We start from the raw sequence: 21,640 nt of genomic DNA on the forward strand, positions 1-21,640 counted from the left end.
ATTTGGGGGGGAATTTGGGGGTCCTGGGGAGATTTTTGGGGAGATTTGGGGGATCTGGGGGAGATTTTTGGGGGGATTTGGGGGTCCTGGGGGGGATTTTGGGGGAATTTGGGGGTCCTGGGGGAGATTTGGGGGTCCTGGGGGGGATTTTGGGGGAATTTGGGGGGCATTTGGGGGATCTGGGGGAGATTTTGGGGGGATTTGGGGGTCTTGGGAGGAATCTGGGGGGAATTCAGGGGTCCTGGGGAGAATTTGGGGGTCCTGGGGGAGATTTTGGGGTCCCGGGAGGAATTTTGGGGGGGATTTGGGGGTCCTGGGGGAGATTTTGGGAGGAATTTTGGGTGTCCTGGGAGGGCCAATTCAGGGGTCCCGGGGGGTGAATTTTGGGGTATCCTGAGGGGGGAATTTGGGGGAGATTTTGGGGGGAGGAATTGGGGGATCCAGGAAGGAATTTTGGGGGGGATTTGGGGGAATTTGGGGGTCCTGGGAGGGATCATTTTGGGGGGGGGGGGGGGGGATTTTGGGGCTGAATTTTGGGGGGTCCTGAGGGGCTTTTTGGGGGCTCCCGGGGGGTGTTCCCCCCCCCCCCTCCTCTCTAACCCCCCCTCCCCCCCCCTCAGGCGCGGCCGATTCGGGGGTCCCGGCGCTGCCCCTCCCCCCCCCCGCGGCCGAGGAGGAGGGGGGGGGTCCCGGGGGGGGTCCCGGGGGGGGTCCCGCCCCCCTCCCCCCCCCCCAAATCCGAACTTTTCGTGCTGGAAATCGAAACTTTCCCCCTGGAGCCGGGGGAGACCCCGCCCCCTCCCCTCCCCTCCCCTCCCCCCTCCCCCTCCCCTCCCCCCGCCCTGGGCGGCTCCGAGGCCACGCCCAAAGCCACGCCCCCCTCGCCCCCTCCCCCACCCCCCGCCCGCCCCTCCCCCACCTCGCCCTGCCCCTCCCCCCCCCCCGGCTGCCCCTCCCCCCCGCGCCGGGGGGCGGGGCCGGGTTGGGGGGAGGGGCCGGGTTGGGGGGAGGGGCGGGCGCCGCCATCAGCTCCACCTCCCTCAATGGGGGAGGGGCCGAGACCCCCCCGGGACCCCCCCCAGGAAACGGAGCCGGATGGAGCTGCCCGGGGGGGTCAGGTGAGGGGGGAGGGGAACGGGGGGGGGGGGGTCTGGGGGGGATTTTGGGGGGTCCTGGGGGGGTCCTGGGAGGTTTGGGGGGTTCTGGGGGGGATTTCGGGGGTCTTGAAGGGGTCTGGGGGGTCCTGCGGGGGAATTTGGGGGGGTCTGGGGGAGGTTTAGGGGAGATTTGGGGGTCCTGGGGGGGATTTTGGGGGACTCTGGGGGAGATTTGGGGGGGTCCTGAAGGGATTTCCGGGGGGTTGGGGGAGGGGTCTCTCCTCATCCTGAGGGGATTTGGGGGGTCCCAGGGGGATTTTTGGGGGTCTTGGAGGAATTTGGGGGGTCCCAAATTTTTGGGTCCTGGGCGGATTTTTGGGGGGTCCCGGGTGGATTTTTGGGGGGTCCCGGGTGGATTTTGGGGGGTCCCGGGTGGATTTTTGGGGGGTCCCAGGGTGGCTTTTTCAGAGGGGGAGGGGTCTCACCCCGTGCCCCTCCCCCCCTTGGCAGCCTGGCCGTGGCCGGGGGGGGCTCGGAGGGGGAGGGGCAGGACTCGGGGGGCCCCCCCTCGCCCCTCCCCCCCGGCCCAGCCCCCTCCCCGACTCCACCCGCGCCGACTCCCCCGGGGGGGACCTGGTCAGCTCCTCCCAGGGCAGCCCCCCCGGGACCCCCCCAAGGCCTGCAAGGTGAGCCCGGGGGGTCCTGGGGGGGATTGGAGGGGATTTGGGGAGGATTTGGGGGGTCCTGGGGGGGATTTAAGGGGGAATTGGGGGGCTTGGGGGGGTTTAAGGGGGATTTGGGGGGTCCTGGGGGGGATTTAAGGGGGAATTGGAGGGAAATTGGGGGGTCCTGGGGGCTTGGGGGGGTCTAGGGGGGATTGAAGGGGGATTTGGGGGAGGGATTGGGGGCTCCTGGGGGGTTTGGGGGGATTGAAGGGGGATTTGGGGGGTCCTGGGAGGCTTGGGGGCGGATCCAGGGGGGATTTAAGGGGGATTTGAGGGGTTTGGAGGGGTCTGGGGGGGATTGGAGGGGGAATTGGGGGGTTTGGGGGGGTTTAAGGGGGATTTGGGGGGTCCTGGGGGGGATTGGAGGGGGATTGGAGGGAAATTGGGGGGTCCTGGGGGGCTTGGGGGGGATTGGAGGGAAATTGGGGGGTCCTGGGGGGCTTGGGGGGGATCCTGGGGGGATTTAAGGGGGATTTGGGGGGTTTGGAGGGGTCTGGGGGGGATTGGAGGGGGAATTGGGGGGTTTGGGGGGGTTTAAGGGGGATTTGGGGGGTCCTGGGGGGCTTGGGGGGAGGTCCTGGGGGGATTGAAGGGGGGTTTGGGGGGTTTGGAGGGGTCTGGGGGGGATTGGAGGGAAATTGGGGGGTCCTGGGGGGCTTGGGGGGGGGTCCTGGGGGGATTGAAGGGGGGTTTGGGGGGGGATTGGGGGCTCCTGGGGGGATTTGGGGGGTCCTGAGTGGGATTTGGGGGGTCCTGGGGGGGATTTGGGGTGTCCTGGGGAGATTTGGGGGGTCTGGGGGGCGTTTGGGGGGTGCGGGGGGGGATTTGGGGCATTTGGGGGGTCCTGAGGGGGATTTGGGGGCGTCAAGGGGGGGATTTAAGGGGGATTGGAGAGGAATTGGGGAGTCCTGGGAGGATTTGGGGGGTACTGGGGGTGATTTGAGGGGGATTTGGGGGGTCCTGGGGGGGCTTGGGGGGGCCTGAGGGGGATTTTGGGGGGCCTAGGGGAGATTTGGGGAGTCTAGGGGTGAATTTAGGGGGGTCCTGGGGGGTCCTGGGAGGATTTGGGGGATCCTGAGGGGGTTTTGGGGGGTCCTGGGGGGGGGGTTTCGCTGAGTTTGGGGGGCTTGGGGTGGTCCTGAGGGAGATTTGGGGGGGGGGGGGGATCTAGAGGGGATTTGGGGGCTCCTGGGGGGTCTGGGAGGGATTTGGGGTGTCCGGGGGGGTCCCGAGGGGGCCGCGGTCACTGCTGAGCTGGGGGGGTGGATTTGGGGGGTCCTGGGGGGGGTTCCTGGGGTTCGTTTCCTGTTCCGGGGGGGGTCTCAGGTCCCCAATCCCCGGGGAGGGGTCCCCCATCCCTCCAGCCCCCCCCAAAATGCCCCCAACCCCCCCAAATGTGCCCCCAGACCAGCGTGGGAACGCAGTGCGACCCCGAGGAGATCATCGTGCTCTCCGACTCGGACTAGCCCCGCCCCCGGCCACGCCCCTCCCTCAAACCACGCCCCCTTCGCGCTCAAGCCCCGCCCCTTCGCCCCTCAATAAACCCCGCCTTTTGTTTACTCGCTCCGCCCCCTTCTCCTGGGCGGGGCTGTGTCGCGATATGACGTCACGAAGGGGGGGGTGGGGTGTTGCGCAGAGATAAAGGGGACGCGGCGCCTTTAAGGGGGCGTGGCCGGGGCGGGGGGCGTGGCCGGCGGGTCCAAGATGGCGGCGGCGGCGCCGTGAGGGCCGAGCGCGGGTAACGAGAGAGGGGGCGGGGCCTGAGGGGAGGGGGCGGGGCCTGAGGGGAGGGGGCGGGGCCGGGGGGGCGGCGGGGGGGGGGGGGCGAGGGGGAGAATTCGGGGGGTCCCGGGGGGGGCTTTGGGGAGGAATCGAAGGGAACGGGGGGGTCTGGGGGGGGATTTGGGGGGGTCCTGGGGGGGTCCTGAGGGGATTTGGGGGGCCCTGGAGGGGATTTAGGGGGTCCTGGGGGGAATTCGGGGGGTCCTGGGGGGGATTTGAGGGACCCTGAGGGGGATTTGAGGGATCCTGGGGGGTCCTGAGGGGGATTTTGGGGGGTCCTGAGGGGATTTGGGGGGTCCTGAGGGGATTTGGGGGATCCTGGGGGGGATTTGGGGGGTCCTGAGGGGATTTGGGGGGTCCTGAGGGGGATTTTGGGGGGTCCTGAGGGGATTTGGGGGGTCCTGGAGGGGATTTAGGGGGCCCTGGAGGGGATTTGGGGGGTCCTGGAGGGGATTTGGGGGACCCTGAGGGGGATTTGGGGGGTCCTGGGGGGAATTCGGGGGGTCCTGGGGGGGATTTGAGGGACCCTGAGGGGGATTTGAGGGATCCTGGGGGGTCCTGAGGGGGATTTTGGGGGGTCCTGAGGGGATTTGGGGGGTCCTGGGGGGGATTTGGGGGTTCTGGGGGGTCCTGGGGGGGATTTTTTGGGGGATTTGGGGGCTCGGGGGGTGCCGGGGGGGTCTTGGAAGGATCGGGGTGGGATTTTGGGCGGATTTGGGGAGGAATTGAAGGAATTTGGGGGCTCCTGGGGGGGATTTTGGGGAGATTTGGGGATCCCAAGGGGGTCCTGGAGGGTCCTGGGGGGATTTGGGGGAGATTTGGGGGGTCCTGGGGGGGATTTTCGGGGGGATTGGGCAACTCGGGACAGATGTAAAGGATTTGAGGCAGAATTCAGGGATTTGGGGCCGCATTCTGGAGCCAAGGAAAGATCGGGATTTGGGGTGGAATGAGCGGGATTTGGGGTGGAATGAGCGGGATTTGGGGTGGAATTCAGGGATTTGGGGTGGAATGAGCGGGATTTGGGGTGGAATTCAGGGATTTGGGGTGGAATTCAGGGATTTGGGGTGGAATGAGCGGGATTTGGGGTGGAATTCAGGGATTTGGGGCGGAATGAGCAGGATTTGGGGTGGAATTCAGGGATTTGGGGTGGAATTCAGGGATTTGGGGTGGAATGAGCTGGATTTGGGGTGGAATTCAGGGATTTGGGGTGGAATGAGCGGGATTTGGGGTGGAATTCAGGGATTTGGGGCGGAATAAACGGGATTTGGGGTGGAATTCAGGGATTTGGGGTGGAATGAGCAGGATTTGGGGTGGAATTCAGGGATTTGGGGTGGAATTCAGGGATTTGGGGTGGAATGAGCTGGATTTGGGGTGGAATTCAGGGATTTGGGGTGGAATGAGCGGGATTTGGGGTGGAATTCAGGGATTTGGGGTGGAATTCAGGGATTTGGGGTGGAATGAGCGGGATTTGGGGTGGAATTCAGGGATTTGGGGCGGAATGAGCAGGATTTGGGGTGGAATTCAGGGATTTGGGGTGGAATTCAGGGATTTGGGGTGGAATGAGCTGGATTTGGGGTGGAATTCAGGGATTTGGGGTGGAATGAGCGGGATTTGGGGTGGAATTCAGGGATTTGGGGTGGAATGAGCAGGATTTGGGGTGGAATGAGCGGGATTTGGGGTGGAATTCAGGGATTTGGGGTGGAATGAGCAGGATTTGGGGTGGAATGAGCGGGATTTGGGGCGGAATGAGCAGGATTTGGGGCAGGATTAAGGGAATTGGAGCCAAAATTCATGGAATTCCAGCCAGAATGAAGGAATTTTGGTCAGAATTTGATGGGATTTGGGGCGGGATTAAGGAATTCGGGTTGGAATTGAGGGGTTTGGTGCAGAATGAAGGAATTTTGGTCAAAAATAATGGGATTTTGGTTGGAATTAACAGGATTCGGGGCGGAGTTAAGGGATTTTGGTGCAGAATTGAGGGATTTGTTGCAGAATCAATGGGAATTTGGCCGGAATTAAGAAATTTTGGTGCAGAATTGAGGGATTTGGGCCAGAATTGAGGCATTTTGGTGCAGAATTAAGGAATTTTGGTGGAGGATTGAGGGATTTGGGCCAAAATTAAGGGATTTTGGTGCAGAATTGAGGGATTTGATGCAGAATTGAGGCATTTGCTGCAGAATTGAGGCATTTTGAGTCAGAACGAAGGGATTTTGGTGCAGAACTGAGAGATTTGGGCCAGAATTGAAGGATTTTGAGTCAGAACTAAAGGATTTCGAGTCAGAACTGAGGCGTTTCGGTGCAGAACTGAGGGGTTTGATGCAGAATTGAGGCATTTTGAGCATTTTGAGTCAGAACTAAAGGATTTTGAGTCAGAACTGAGGCATTTCGGTGCAGAACTGAGGGATCCGATGCAGAATTGAGGCATTTTGAGCATTTTGAGTCAGAACTAAAGGATTTCGGTGCAGAATTCAGGGATTTGGTGCCGAATTGAAGCATTTTGAGTCAGAACTAAAGGATTTTGAGTCAGAACTGAGGCATTTCGGTGCAGAACTGAGGGGTTTGGTGCAGAATTGAGGCATTTTGAGTCAGAACGAAGGGATTTTGGTGCAGAACTGAGAGATTTGGGCCAGAATTGAAGGATTTCGAGTCAGAACTAAAGGATTTTGAGTCAGAACTGAGGCATTTCAGTGCAGAACTGAGGGATCCGATGCAGAATTGAGGCATTTTGAGCATTTTGAGTCAGAACTAAAGGATTTCGGTGCAGAATTCAGGGATTTGGTGCCGAATTGAAGCATTTTGAGTCAGAACTAAAGGATTTTGAGTCAGAACTGAGGCATTTCGGTGCAGAACTGAGGGGTTTGGTGCAGAATTGAGGCATTTTGAGTCAAAACGAAGGGATTTTGGTGCAGAACTGAGAGATTTGGGCCGGAATTGAAGGATTTCGAGTCAGAACTAAAGGATTTCGAGTCAGAACTGAGGCGTTTCGGTGCAGAACTGAGGGATTCGGGGTCACAACCGATGCGATTCGAGCCACAACGACGCCGTTTATCCCCGAATCTCACCCCCAAATCGCTTTTCCCCCCCCCCCCCACCCCACCCCAGCCCCTCCCCCTCCTCCTCCGCCATGCCCCGGCCCTGCTCCCCCCCTCCCCCTCCCTCCTCCTCCTCCTCCTCCTCCTCGGCGCTGCTTCACGTGGAGTTCCCGGAGGTGCCGCCGGCGCTCCTGTCCAACCTGAACCGGCAGCGCCTGGAGGGGAAGCTCTGCGACGTCTCCATCCACGTGCAGGGCCGCGAGTTCCGCGCTCACCGCGCCGTGCTGGCCGCGTCCTCGCCCTTCTTCCACGACCAGCTCTTCCTCAAGAACCTGGACTCCATCGTGCTGCCCAACGTGATGGACCCGGCCGCCTTCGCCGTGGTGCTGGGCTCCGCCTACACCGGCCGCCTCTCCATGGCCCCCGAGGACATCGTCAACTTCCTCACGGTGGGCAGCGTGCTGCAGATGTGGCACATCGTGGACAAGTGCACCGAGCTGCTCCGCGAGTTCCGCGGCTCCAAGCCCGCGGCTTCCTCGTCCTCGTCCTCGTCCTCGTCCTCGTCCTCCTCCTCCTCGTCCTCCTCCTCGTCCTGCTCGCGGCCCTTCTCCAGCCGCACCAGCGACAACCAGTCCCCGAGCAGCACCAACTACTTCAGCCCCGCCGAGATCCCGCCGGGAGCGGCCGCCGAGCCCAAATTCCCGGCGGGGAAAGGCGGCAGCGAGGAGGAGGAGGGCAGCGAGGACGGCGAGCGGCGGCCGCTGTACGGCCGGCCCGGCGGCGCGGCGCAGAAGCAGTGGATTTTCGTCAAGCAGGAGTGGCTGCAGGAGGACCTGGTGCTCACCTGCGAGGAGGACGAGGAGCCCGTGGAAGGCGCGGCCCGGGAGCACGAGGAGATCCCGCTCGGGAACGAGGGGGGCGAGGGGATGGAGCCCGGCAGCGCGGCCGGGAAGGGCCCCGGGGCAGAGGGGGCGGCCCAGGGCACGGCCGGGAGCAGGAGGGGCCTCGGCAGCGGCCGCGAGAAGCCGGGAACGGGGCCCGGCAGCGGCCACGAGAAGCCGGGAACGGGGCCCGGCAGCGGCCACGAGAAGCCGGGAACGGGGCCCGGCAGCGGGCGGGCTGTGTGGGGCAGCGAGGGGATCCACGCGGCGGGCGGGATCTCCCACGGGAGCGAGGGGATCCCGCACGGAACCGCGGGGATCCCGCACGGGAGCGAGGGGATCCCGCACGGCCCCGGGGGGATCCCGCACGGCACTGACGGCACCGCGCCCGGGACCCCCAGGAGAACGGCCAGGAGCGGCCGCTCGGCGCGGGGCAGCGGAGCGCTGGAAGAGGCCGCGGCGGGCAGCGCGGAGCAGGTGAACTCCTGCGGCTCCTCCGACGATTTCGCGGCTCCGTTCGGGCTCGCCGAGGAACCCGCGGCCTTCCCGGCCCCGGGGCGGCTCCTGCTGCGGGCGGGGCACGGCCCGGCCGCTCCCGACGGCTCCAAGATCTTCCTGTGCCACTGCGGGAAGGCGTTCTCGCACCGCAGCATGCGCGAGCGGCACGTCAACATGCACCTGGACCTGCGGCCCTTCACCTGCCCCGAGTGCCGCAAGCGCTTCAAGATGAAGCATCACCTGACCGAGCACATGAAGACGCACACGGGGCTGCGGCCCTACACGTGCCCCGCCTGCGAGCGCCGCTTCATGTGGAGGGACAGCTTCGTGCGGCACCGCGGCACCTGCGGCGGCACGGCGGGCACCAGGGGCGGCCGCGGGAGAGGGCAGGGGACGGCGGGGGAGTGACAGCTGGGACAGCCGGGGACAGCGGGGGACAGCGGAGGGACAGCGGAGGGACAGCCGGGGACAGGGAGGGGACAGCTGGGGAGTGACACGGGCCCCTTCATGCGGAGGGACAGCTTCGTGTGACATCGGGCCACGCGTGGGGGGACAGGGACAGGGAGAGGGGGCAGGGACAGGGGATGGGGAAGAGGGGACAGGGAGAGGGGAGAGGAACAGGGACAGGGACACAGGACAGGGACAGGGACAGGGAGAGGGGGACGGGGATAAGGACAGGGACAGGGACAGGGACAGGGACAGGGATGGATGGGACGGGGACAGGGAAAGGGACGGGAGAGGGGACCGGGGACAGCTGGGGGAGGGGTGGCCCTGTCACACCGGGGGGATCCGGGGCTGTCACGCGCAGGGGCAGCTTCGGGTGACGTGTGGGGGGGGGGGGAGGGGCGATGTCATCACGCCGAGGTGACATCACACCGGGGGGTGACGTCATGGCCAGGTGAGCTGGTGACGTCACACGTGGGTAGGTGGGGCACCTCCCAAAAAACCGCCCGGAAGCTCCTCAAGGACACCTTGGACCCTCCCCCCCCGCCAAAGACACCCCGGGTACCCCCAAAATCCACCTGGAGCCTCCCAGGAACACGTGGGCACCCCCCGCGGACCCCCCCGAAAACAGCTGGACACAGCCAGGAACATCTGGATGACCCCAAAAAACACCTGGATTCCCCCAGGAACACCTGGAGCCCCCCAAAACCACCTGGATTCCCCTCAAGGACACCTGGAGCCCCCCAAAACTCACCTGGAACCCCCCAAACCACCCGGCCCCTCCCCCTCCGGTCGTTGTAGATGTGTCCGTGACCCCCCCTCCCCCCCCCCCCCCTCCGGGTTTGTATTTTTGGGTCGATTCGTGGCGGTTTTTGGGTTCCATCGATAAAAATCCAACGCGGGGGCGGGGCCTGAAGGGGTGGGGCAAGTGGGCGTGGTCAAGGCCTGGGGGCTCTTCCTGCTGCCCCTCCCCCCCGTTATCACCCGGGCCCCTCCCCCAATCCATGGGACCCCCCCCACTCACCAGACCCCCCCCACTCACCACGCCCCCCCCCTCGGCACCCCCCGGGCCCCCCCATCGACTGAACCCCCCCGAAACGCCCCCAGCCCCTCCCCCCTCGGCCCCCCCGAGCCCCCGGCCCGCGTTGGGCCCCGCCGGGGCCGGGCTGGCTCCACCCCCCGGGGCCCCCCCGAGCCCCCCCGGCCCCTCCGGGCCCCCCGGACCCCCCCGGACCCCCCGAGCCCCCCCGGTGGGGCCGGGCTGGCTCCACCCCCCGGGGCCGCCGCTGCGCGGAGCCTTTCAATAAACGCGGATCGGTCTTGTAGCCACGCCCACAAAGGGGCGGGGCCGCGCCGGCAGCCAATGGGGAGCGGGGCGGGGGAGGGGCATGAATGGGGGCGTGGGAAAAAGGGGCGGGGCCCGGGGAGAGGCGGCCAATGGGGAGCGGAGGGGGCGTGGCCTGGGAGTGGCGGGAAGGGGAGCGCGGGAAGGGGCGGGGCCTGATGGGAAAGGAATGGGGGCGTGGGAAAAGGGGCGGGGCATGAATGGGGCGTGGGGAAAGGGGGCGGGGCATGAATGGGAGCGTGGGAAAAGGGGGCGGGGCATGAATGGGAAAGGAATGGGGGCGTGGGAAAAGGGGGCGGGGCATGAATGGGGCGTGGGAAGGGGGCGGGGCATGAATGGGAGCGTGGGAAAGGGGCGGGGCCATCGATGGGAGCGCGGGAAGGGGCGGAAAAGGGACCCCTTGGGGACATCGGGGGGGGGTCGGGGACACCGGGGGTCCCAAATGGTCCCAAATGCTGCTGGACCCCAAAACCAATCCCAAAGGATCTCAGATCCCAAACGCTGCTGGATCCCAAAGAATCCCAAATTACCCCAAATCCTGGGTCCCAAATGGTCCCAAACCCTGCTGGATCCCAAATAATCCCAAACGATCCCAAACCCCAGAGGCCAAATCCTGCTGGACCCCAAAACCAATCCCAAAGGGTCTCAAATCCCAAATCCTTGATTCCTAACAATCCCAAATTACCCCAAATCCTGGATCCCGAATGGTCCCAAATCCTGCTGGATCCCAAATAACCCCCAAAACCAATCCCAAATCCTGGATCCCAAACAACCCCAAATTCCAGATCCTTCTGCATCCCAGGAAACGATCCCAAATCATCCCAAATCCTGAATCCCAAACAATCCCAAATTACCCCAAGTCCTGGATCCCAAATGATCCTAAATCCTGCTGGATCCCAAGAAATAATCCCAAATTATCTCAAATCCCAAATCTTGAGTCCCAAAAATTCCCCTGGACAAAAATTCCTGCCGGACACCCAAAACCAATCCCAAATGATCCCAGATCATCCCAAATCCTGCTGGATCCCCAAAACCAATCCCAAAGGATCTCAAATCCCAAATCCTGGATCCCCAAAACACCCCAGATCCCAAATAACCCCAAACAATCCCAAATCCCAGAGCCCAAATCCTGCTGGATTCCCAAAACCAATCCTAAAACCCAATCCCAAATCATCCTAAATCACGGATCCCAAAGAATCCCAAATAACCCCAAACAACCCCAAACGATCCCAAACCCCAGCCCCCAAATCCTGCTGGACCCCAAAACCAAATCCCAAATGTTCCCAAATCCTGGATCCCAAACAATCCCAAACCCCAGCCCCCCAAATCCTGCTGGATCCACTGAACCGATCCCAAATGACCTGAAATCCCAAATTCTAGATCCCAAAAAATCCCGGATCCCAAATCCTGCTGGATCCCAAATAACCACAAATGATCCTGGATCCCAAATCCTGCTGGATCCTGAAAAACAATCCCAAATGATCCCAAATCCTGGATCCAAACCGATCCCAAATGACCTCAAATCCCGAATCCTGTATCCCAAATAACCCCAAATGATCCCAAATCCCAAAAATCCTGCTGGATCCCCAAAAAACCCTTAAATCCCAGATCCCAAATCCCAAATCCTGCTGGATCCCAAATCCCACCTAAATCCCGGATCCCAAATCCTGCTGGATCCTAGAAAACAATCCTAAATAATCCCAAATCCTGGATCCAAACTGATCCCAAATGACCTCAAATCCCAAATCCTGAATCCCGAATAACCCCACATGATCCCGGATCCCAAATCCTGCTGGATCCCAAATCCCACCTAAATCCTGGATCCCAAATCCTGCTGGATCCTAGAAAACAATCCCAAATGATCCCAAATCCTGGAGCCAAACCGATCCCAAATGACCTCAAATCCCAAATCCTAAATCCCAAATAACCCCAAATTATCCCAAATCCCAAATCCTGCTGGATCCCAAATCCCACCTAAATCCCGGATCCCAAATCCTGCTGGATCCTGAAAAACAATCCCAAATAATCCCAAATCCTGAATCCCAAAAAGCCCCAAATAGTCCCAGATCCCAAATCCTGCTGGATCCAGAAAACCAATCCCAAATGATCCCAAATCCTGGAGCCAAACCGGTCCCAAATGACCTCAAATCCCAAATCCTGAATCCAAAAAAAACCCCAAATGATCCCAGATCCCAAATCCTGCTGGATCCTGAAAAAACCCTAAATCCCAGATCCCAAATCCTGCTGGGTCCTAGAAAACCAATCCCAAATAATCCCAAATCCTGGATCCAAACCGGTCCCAAATGACCTCAAATCCCAAATCCTGCATCCCAAACAATCCCAAATATTTTTGGGGATTATTCCCCCACTCTGACCCCTCCGCCCCCCACCCCTGTCCCCAATCCCAAATCCCGGTTTTTGGGGACGGCTGGAATTCCCACGGGAATTCCCGGGAATGGGGCCATAAATCCCAGCCCTGTCTGTGACCTCGGGATCAGATAAGGGGGTGTCGCAATCCCCTTAATTATCCCATAAAAGGGCTGGCGCAATCCCCTTAATTGCCCCATTAAACTGTCGAAATCACGGCAATTATGCCATTAATTATTAATTAACAGGGACGGGTAAACGAGGCCCCGGGTGCTGAGGAAAAATCCCGGATCGGGATCGATCCCGGCTGGGCCGGAGGGGGAGGAATTTTCCAGCGTTTTCCCCATTCCCCACCCCCCAAAAAAATCCCAAATCCCCGATAATCGCAAATCCCATAAAACCGCAACAAATCCCAAATAATCGCAAATCCGTGAAGACCCAAATTCCATCAATTCCCAAATCCCACAGACCGAGCCCCGTCAAAACCCAAATCCCATCAAATCCCATCAAATCCCCAAATTCACCCAGAAAACCCCCAAAATCCACCCGGAAAACCCCAAAATCCACCCGGAAAACACCGGAAATCTCCTGGAAAAGCCCCAAATCCACCCGGAAAACTCTGGAATTCACCCCAAAACCAGAATCCACCCGGGAAATAATGGAATTGCCTGGAAAACCCCAGAATGCACCCGGAAAATATCGGGATTCACCCAGAAAACCCCGGAATTCCCCCCAAAATTCTCCCGACCGTGACAAATCCCACCCCAAACTGGGGCATTTCCGGTTTTATTCCCATTTGGAGGCGGGTTGGGATTTTCCCGAGGCCACTCCTGATTCTCTGAGAACGGATTGGTCCCAGAGCTCCCAAATTTCCCATAAATTCACCCCAAATTTCCTATGATTCATCCCCAAATTTCCCCCGAATTCACCCCAAATTCCCACAAATTCACCCCAAATTCTCCACGAATTCCCCCCAAATCCCCCATGAATTTTCCCCAAATTCTCCACGACTTATCCCCAAAGTCTCCACAAATTTCACCCCAAATTCCCCATAAATTCACCCCAAATTCTCCACAAATTCCCCCCAAATTCCCCATAAATTCACCCCAAATCCCCACGAATTCTCCTCAAATTCCCACGAATTCTCCCCAAATCCCCCCGAATTCACCCCAAATCCCCCCGAATTCACCCAAAATTCCCCCGAATTCCCCCCAAATTCCCCCGAATTCTCCCCGAATCCCCCCGAATTCCCCCCAAATTCCCCCGAATTCTCCCCGAATCCCCCCGAATTCACCCCGAATTCCCCCGAATCCCCCCGAATTCACCCAAATTCCCCCGAATTCTCCCCGAATCCCCCCGAATTCACCCCGAATCCCCCCGAATTCACCCAAATCCCCCCGAATTAACCCCAAATTCCCCCGAATTCTCCCCAAATTCCCCCGAATTCACCCAAATCCCTCCGAATTCACCCCAAATCCCCCCGAATTACCCAAATCCCTCCGAATTCACCCCAAATCCCCCCTCCCATCCCAAATTTCCCACCCGGCCCCTCCCGTTGGATTTCCCTGTCCCGGCCGTCCCCAGGCGCCCCCAGTGACGTCACCCAGCGATTCCCGTCCCCACTCGGGACAATTTTAATGAAAATCCCCCCAAATTCCCCAAATTCTGCTCCAACCCCACAGCGGGGGGAGGGGGAGGGGACAAGTGACACCAGCGACGCCTCGGCCCCGATGACGTCACCGCCTCCGTGACGTCACGGCGGTGACGTCACCGCGCCCGCAGCAGCCCCGGGATGCTCTCGGTGGCCTCCCGGCACCTCTGGGCCACCTCGGCGCCGCCGGGGCCACCGGGGCCGCCCAGCAGGAGGTCGCGGACGAGCCCGAGGGTCCCCAGCAGGCGCCGCGAGGCCAGGCTGGAGCTGGCTCGCCACAGCCGCTCGGCCTCGGCCACCGCGGCCACCGCGGCCTCGGGGACGTCGGGGGGCGCCGCGTTGGTGGCCCGCGCCCCGTCCAGGGTGGCCTCGATGGCCCCGAGCCGGCGCAGCAGCTCCCGGGGCAGCGCCGTGGCCTTGGCGCACGCGGCCACCAAGCGCCCCAGCGGCCCCAGGGCCACCTCCGCTCGCCGCTTCCTCGTGGCGGCCGCCCTCGCCTTGCTGGTGGCCACCGTGGCCTCCTCCATGGCCTTGGTGGCCGTCGCCACCTTGTCGGTGGCCGCAGCCACCTCGGTCTCGTACTCGGCCACTGCTGAGGCCAAGAAGGCCTTGTCCAGGCCCTGGTCCAGGCCCTTGTCCAGGGCTTTGCCCAGGGCCTTGCCCATGGCCTCCAGCAGCTGCCGGGTCGTGGCCACCAGGCTGTCCGTGGCCGTGCCCCAGTGGGCCATCTTGGCCCCCAGGTCCCCTGCGGTGGCCTCGGCGGCGGCCTCGGCGGTGGCCGCGTGCGCACAGGCGTTACAGAGCTCGGTGGCCTCCTTGACCACCCGGGTCCATTTGTCCGCCACCTCGGCCACCAAGTCCCGCCAGGCGGTGGCCTCGGCTGCCACATGGGCCCAGGTGGCCCCCTGGGCGGCCCTGAGGGCGGCCAGGGCCTGGCCCAGGCGGGTGCTCCCCTGGTGGTCCAGGGCGTCTTGGAGGTGACCGATGAGGGCCACCAGGCCCTTGTGCAGGGACCCCGGGGACACGGCCAGCTGGACGTCCCCATCCGACCCGGCCACGGCGGCCGCCAGCTCGCCCAGGGTGGCCACCACGGCCACCAGCGACTCCAGCAGGGACTGGGACAGCTGGGGAGGGGACAGGGGAGCTGTGGTGGCCCTTGTCCCCTGCCGGGGTCCCCTTGGGCCCCTCCCTGCAGGGCTCTGCTGGCCCCTCTGGGCACCCACCCTGCCCCCGTGTGCCCCCTGTCCCTCTGCCACCCCTGTCCCTCTGCCACCCTCTGTGTCCCTCTGTCCCTCTGCCACCCCTGTCCCTCTGCCACCCTCTGTGTCCCCCTGTCCCTCTGCCACCCCTGTCCCTCTGCCACCCCCCGTGTGCCCCCTGTCCCTCTGCCACCCCTGTCCCTCTGCCACCCCCTGTGTTCCCTCTGTCCCTCTGCCACCCCCTGTGTTCCCTCTGTCCCTCCTGCCACCCCGTGTCCCCTCCTGCCACCCTCTGCCATCCCCTGTGACCCTCCCTGTGTCCCCTCCTGCCACCCCCGCCACCCCCCTGCCCCCCTTGTCCCCTCTGTCCCTCTGCCCCCTGCCACCCTCCTGCCACCCCCTGTGTCCCCTTTGGCACCTTCCTGCCACCCCCTGTCCCCTCCTGCCGCCCCCTGTCCCCTTTACCACCCCCTCTCCCCCCCTGCCACCCTCCTGCCACCCCTGTCCCCTCCTGCCACCCTCTGCCACCCCCCGTGTCCCCTTTGGCACCCCCCTGCCACCCCCATACCCTCTGCCACCCCTGCCACCCCCCTGTGTCCCCTTTGGCACCCCCTGTCCCCTCCTGCCACCCTCCTGCCACCCCTCTCCCCCCTGCCACCCCCTCTCCCTCCTGACACCCCGTGTCCCCTCCTGCCACCCTCCTGCCACCCTCTGTCCCCTTTGGCACCCTCTGTCCCCCCCTGCCACCCTCCTGCCACCCCCATACCCCCTGCCACCCCCTGTCCCCTCCTGCCACCCCTGTCCCCTTTGCCACCCCCTGTCCCCCCCTGCCACCCTCCTGCCACCCCTGTCCCCCCTGTCCCCTCCTGCCACCCCGTGTCCCCTTTGCCACCCCCTGTCCCCCTCTGCCACCTTCTGCCACCCCCATCCCCCCTGCCACCCCCTGTGTCCCTTTTGCCACCCCCTCTACCCCCTGCCACCCCCTGTCCCCCCTGTGCTCCTTTTGGCACCCCATGTCCCCCCTGACACCCCCATCCCCTCTGCCACCCTCCTGCCACCCTGTGTCCCCTTTGCCACCCCCTGTCCCTCCTGCCACCCCCATCCCCCCTGCCACCCCCTGCCACCCTCCTGCCACCCTGTGTCCCTTTTGCTACCCCCTCTCCCCCCTGCCACCCCTTGTCCCTCCTGCCACCCCCTGCCACCCTGTGTCCCCTTCACCACCCTCCTGCCACCCCTGTCCCCCCTGCCACCCCCTGCCACCCTGTGTCCCCTTCACCACCCTCCTGCCACCCCCATCCCCCCTGCCACCCCCTGCCACCCTGTGTCCCTTTTGGCATCCCCTGTCCCTCCTGCCACCCCCATCCTCCCTGCCCCCCCTTGTCCCCTTTGCCTCTCTGTGTCCCCCCCGGCCACCCCCATCCCTCCTGCCACCCCACTGTCCCCTCTGCCACCCCATTGTCCCCTGTGCCACCCTCCTGTCCCGTGTTCCCTGTGCCCTGCCCGTGCCGGGGCTGTCGCACCTCGGCGCTCTGGGGGCTCTCCATGGTCTCTGGGGACACCGCGGGGACACTCCGGGAACGCTGCGGGGACGCGCTGGGGACACTCTGCGCACCCTCGGGGGGGACTCTCGGGGGTCATTCGGGGAGGTGGCGGCGCCAGGGGCGGGGCCTGGGGATGTCACCGCCCCCGGCCGCCGCCCTCGGGGGCACCCCGGGTGCCCGATGCCCCCAACAGGTGTCCCCGATGTCCCCTCGATGTCCCCAAAAGGACCCCAAAGTCCCCCCAGTGGGAGCTCAGTGTCCCCAACAGGTCCCCGATGTCCTCCCAATGTCCCCAGCAGGATCCTTTGGCTTTTGGGGGCACCTCGATGTCCCCAAAAGGGCCCCAAAATTGTCCCACCCATGTCCCCAACAGGACCTCAGTGTCCCCAACAGGTCCCCAATGTCCCCCCAATGTCCCCAGCAGGATCCTTTGGCTTTTGGGGGCACCTCAATGTCCCCAAAAGGACCCCAAAATCCCTCCCCCCCATGTCCCCAGTGTCCCCCCAGTGTCCCCAGCAGGACCCTTTGGCTTTTGGGGGCACCTCAATGTCCCCAAAAGGACCCCAAAATCCCCCTAATGGGACCTCAGTGTCCCCAGCAGGTCCCCAATGTCCCCTCGATGTCCCCAAGAGGACCTCAGTGTTCCCCCAGTGTCCCCAGGACGACCCCAGTGTCCCCAGCGGCCCTCCCCAATGTCCCCCACAGGGACTCTCGGCCCTTTGGGGTCTTGTTGGGGACACTGGGGGGACACTGGGGACCCCCCAAAGGGCTCAGGGGTCCTACTGGGGACATCGGGGGGGCGGGGGGACACTGGGGACATCAAGGAGGGACATCGGGGCCTGTTGGCTACTGGGGGGACCCTGTTGGGGACATTGGGGTGTCCCCAATGCGGGACAAGGGACTTTGGAGTGGCCCCGGTGTCCCCAAGGTCCCAAAGGGCCACCGGGGCACCCTGCTCCCCTCCCGTTGTCCCCACGCGGTGACAGTGCCACCAGCCCGTCCCTACACCTGCGCCAGCAGCACCCCCAGTGCCACCTTCAGCTTCTGCATCACCTCCTTGTCCTCCCTGTCCCTCGATGGCCCCAAGGCCTCCACGATGTCCTCGAGCACCCAGGTGCTCTCTCGGAACCCCTGTGCCGCTGTCCCCCCCGGTGTCACCTTCGTGTCCTCGGTGACAGCGGCCACCAACCTCCCCAGCGGGTCCATCGCCCTCTCCAGCCGCCCCATGGCGGCCGAGATGGCCGCGGCGGTGGCCCTGGTGGCCTCGGCGGCGGCCCTGGCGGCCACCACCTGCCGGGCGCGGTCACGCAGGCGCTGGGCCGTGTCCCGCTGGTGGGCGGCGGCGGTGGCCAGGTGACACCGCGATGTCCCCAAGCCCCGCCAGGCCACCTCGCAGACCACGGCCACCGCGCCCAGGGCCAGCAGGAGCTGAGCGTCCTTTGTCACCCCCAGGGCGGCACGAACCGAGTCCAGGGCCACTGCGGGGACAGAGGGGACACTGCAGAGGTGGCACCAGGGACACCAGAGCGGTGCCACCAGGGACAGAGCAGTGGCACCAGGCCGGTGGCGCCACCCCGGTTCCATCCAAGGGTCACCAGCCCATTGTCACCATCCCCGTGTCACCAGCCCAGGGCCACCACCTCAGCGTCACCATCCCAGTGTCACCAACCCAGAGTCACCATGCCAGAGCCACCAGCCCAGAGTCACCACCTCAGTGTCACCAGCCCAATGTCACCACGCCAATGTCACCAGCCCAATGTCACCATCCCAGGGTCACCATCCCATTGTCACCAGCCCAGTGTCACCAGGCCAGAGTCACCATGTCAGTGTCACCATGCCAATGTCACCTTCCCAGAGTCACCATGCCAATGTCACCATCCCAATCACACCATCCCAGTGGTCACCATGCCAATGTCACCATCCCAGTGACACCATCCCAGTGTCACCAGCCCAGAGTCACCACGCCAATGTCACCACCCCAGTGTCACCAGCCCAGAGTCACCATGCCAATGTCACCACACCAGAGTTACCACCTCAGTGTCACCATCCCAGTGTCACCAACCCAGAGTCACTATGCCAGAGCCACCAGCCCAGAGTCACCACCTCAGTGTCACCAGCCCAATGTCACCAGCCCAATGTCACCATCCCAGTGTCACCAGCCCAATGTCACCAGCCCAATGTCACCATCCCAGGGTCACCATCCCATTGTCACCAGCCCAGAGTCACCAGCCCAAGGTCACCTTCCCAGAGTAACCATGCCAATGTCACCATCCCAATCACACCATGCCAGTGGTCACCAGGCCAATGTCACCATCCCAGAGTCACCATCCCAGTGTCACCATACCAGAGTCACCACCTCAGTGTCACCTTCCCAGTGTCACCAGCCCAGAGTCACCATCCCAGAGCCACCAGCCCAATGTCACCATCCCAGAGTCACCATGCCAATGTCACCAGCCCAGTGTCACATCCCAGAGCCACCAGCCCAGAGTCACCACCTCAGTGTCACCATCCCAATGTCACCATGCCAATGTCACCATCCCAAAATCAGCATGCCAACGTCACCATCCCAGTGTCACCATCCCAGAGTCACCATCCCAGTGTCACCAGCCCAGAGTCACCATGCCAATGTCACCACACCAGAGTTACCACCTCAGTGTCACCATCCCAGAGTCACCAGCCCAGTGTCACCATCCCAGAGCCACCCGCCCAGTGTCACCAGCCCAGTGTCACCTTCCCAGTGTCACCATGGCAATGTCACCAGCCCAGTGACACCATCCCAGTGTCACCATCCCAGAGTCACCAGCCCAGAGTCACCATGCCAACGTCACCAGCCCAGTGACACCAGCCCTGTGTCACCAGCCCAGTGTCACCATCCCGGTGTCACCACGGCAATGTCACCATCCCAGGGTCACCATCCCGGAGTCATCATCCCAGTGTCACCAACCCAGTGTGACCAGCCCAGAGTCACCATGCCAATGTCGCCATCCCAGTGTCACCAGCCCAGAGTCACCAGCCCAGTCACCAGCCCAGAGTCACCATCCCCATGTCATCAAACCAATGTCACCATCCCAGTGTCACCAACCCAGAGTCACCATGCCAGAGTCACTATGCCAGAGTCACCTTGCCAATGTCACCATACCAGAGTCACCAGCCCAGTGTCACCATGCCAATGACACCAGCACAATGTCACCGTGCCAATGACACCAGCCCAGAGTCACCATGCCAGAGTCACCTTCTCAGAGTCACCATGCAAATGTCACCATCCCAGAGTCACCACCTCAGTGTCACCTTCCCAGCGTCACCATCCCAGTGTCACCAGCCCAGAGCCACCAGCCCAGTGACACCATCCCAGAGTCACCATCCCAGAGTCACCACGCCAATGTCACCAGCCCAGTGTCACCAGCCCAGAATCACCTTCCCAGTGTCACCATCCCAGTGTCACCAGCCCAGAGTCACCATCCCAGAGTCACCATGCAAATGTCACCACACCAGAGTCACCACCTCAGTGTCACCTTCCCAGCATCACCAGCCCAGTGTCACCAGCCCAGAGTCACCAACCCAGTGTCACCATCCCAGTGTCACCATCCCAGAGTCACCATCCCAGTGTCACCATCCCAGAGCCTCCAGCCCAGTGTCACCAGCCCAGAGTCACCATGCCAATGTCACCACGCCAATGTCACCAGCCTGGTGTCACCATGCCAATGTCTCCATCCCAATATCACCATGCCAATGTCACCAGCCCAGTGTCACCATCCCAGAGCCTCCAGCCCAGAGTCACCACCTCAGTGTCACCAACCCAGTGACACCATCCCAGTGTCACCATCCCAGTGCCACCAGCCCAGTGTCACCAGCCAATGTCACCATCCCAGAGTCACCATCCCAGTGCCACCAGCCCAGTGTCACCAGCCAATGTCACCAACCCAGTGTCACCATCCCAGTGTCACCATCCCAGAGTCACCAACCCAGTGTCACCATCCCAGAGCCTCCAGCCCAGTGTCACCAGCCCAGAGTCACCATGCCAATGTCACCACGCCAATGTCACCAGCCTGGTGTCACCATGCCAATGTCTCCATCCCAATATCACCATGCCAATGTCACCATGCCAATGTCACCAGCCCAGTGTCACCATCCCAGAGCCTCCAGCCCAGAGTCACCACCTCAGTGTCACCAACCCAGTGACACCATCCCAGTGTCACCATCCCAGTGCCACCAGCCCAGTGTCACCAGCCAATGTCACCATCCCAGAGTCACCATGCCAATGTCACCATCCCAATAACACCATGCCAATGGTCACCATGCCAATGTCACCATCCCAGAGTCACCATCCCAGAGTCACCATGCCAATGTCACCATCCCAATAACACCATGCCAATGGTCACCATGCCAATGTCACCATCCCAGAGTCACCATCCCAGAGTCACCATGCCAATGTCACCATCCCAATAACACCATGCCAATGGTCACCATGCCAATGTCACCTTCCCAGTGTCACCATCCTAGAGTCACCATGCAAATATCACCATCCCAGTGTCACCACCTCAGTGTCACCAGCCCAGAGCCACCATCCCAATGTCACCATGCCGATGTCACCACACCAGAGTCACCCTCCCAGTGTCACCATGCCAGAGTCACCATCCCATTGTCACCAGCCCATTGTCACCAGCTCAGTGTCACCAGCCCAGAGTCACCTTCCCAGTTTCACCATGGCAATGTCACCCCCTCAGTGTCACCATCCCAGAGTCACCATGCAAATGTCACCACACCAGAGTCACCACCTCAGTGTCACCTTCCCAGTGTCACCATCCCAGTGTCACCATTCCAGAGCTACCAGCCCAGCGTCACCATGCCAGAGTCACCGCTCCAATGTCACCATCCCAGTGTCCCCAGTTCCAGCCCAGTGTCACCACTTCAGTGTCCCCAGTCCCATCCCAGTGTCCCCAGTCCTGTCCCAGTGTCCCCATCCCAGTGTTCCCAGTCCTCTCGCAGTGTCACCAGCCCAGTGCCTCCAGTTCCATCCCAGTTTCACCAGCTGAGTGTCCCCACCTCCAGCCAGGGGAAGGTCTCTACTGGTCTGTACT

At 62.6% G+C, this 21,640-nt stretch overlaps 2 protein-coding genes across 2 annotated transcripts; both read left to right on the top strand.

Moving 5' to 3' along the window:
* Positions 1 to 1,000: 1,000 nt before the first annotated feature.
* Positions 1,001 to 3,365, top strand: DAXX (death domain associated protein). Its single transcript, XM_082299976.1, is given in 4 exon segments — positions 1,001 to 1,118; positions 1,608 to 1,755; positions 1,758 to 1,783; positions 3,229 to 3,365. Coding segments are annotated over 4 exon segments (309 nt in total). The 5' UTR covers positions 1,001 to 1,043; the 3' UTR covers positions 3,289 to 3,365.
* A 162-nt stretch (positions 3,366 to 3,527) lies between these two features.
* ZBTB22 (zinc finger and BTB domain containing 22) lies at positions 3,528 to 8,423 on the top strand (the record flags this gene model as incomplete). Its single annotated transcript, XM_082300076.1, has 2 exons — positions 3,528 to 3,560; positions 6,707 to 8,423. The coding sequence occupies exon 2, from the start codon at positions 6,729 to 6,731 to the stop codon at positions 8,421 to 8,423; it is 1,695 nt and encodes a 564-aa protein (XP_082156202.1). The 5' UTR covers positions 3,528 to 3,560; positions 6,707 to 6,728.
* Between the last annotated feature and the right edge of the window lie 13,217 nt (positions 8,424 to 21,640).

This window comes from Coloeus monedula (assembly GCF_965178545.1).
Source record: "Coloeus monedula genome assembly, chromosome: 36".
In the NCBI taxonomy this organism is placed as follows: domain Eukaryota; kingdom Metazoa; phylum Chordata; class Aves; order Passeriformes; family Corvidae; genus Coloeus; species Coloeus monedula.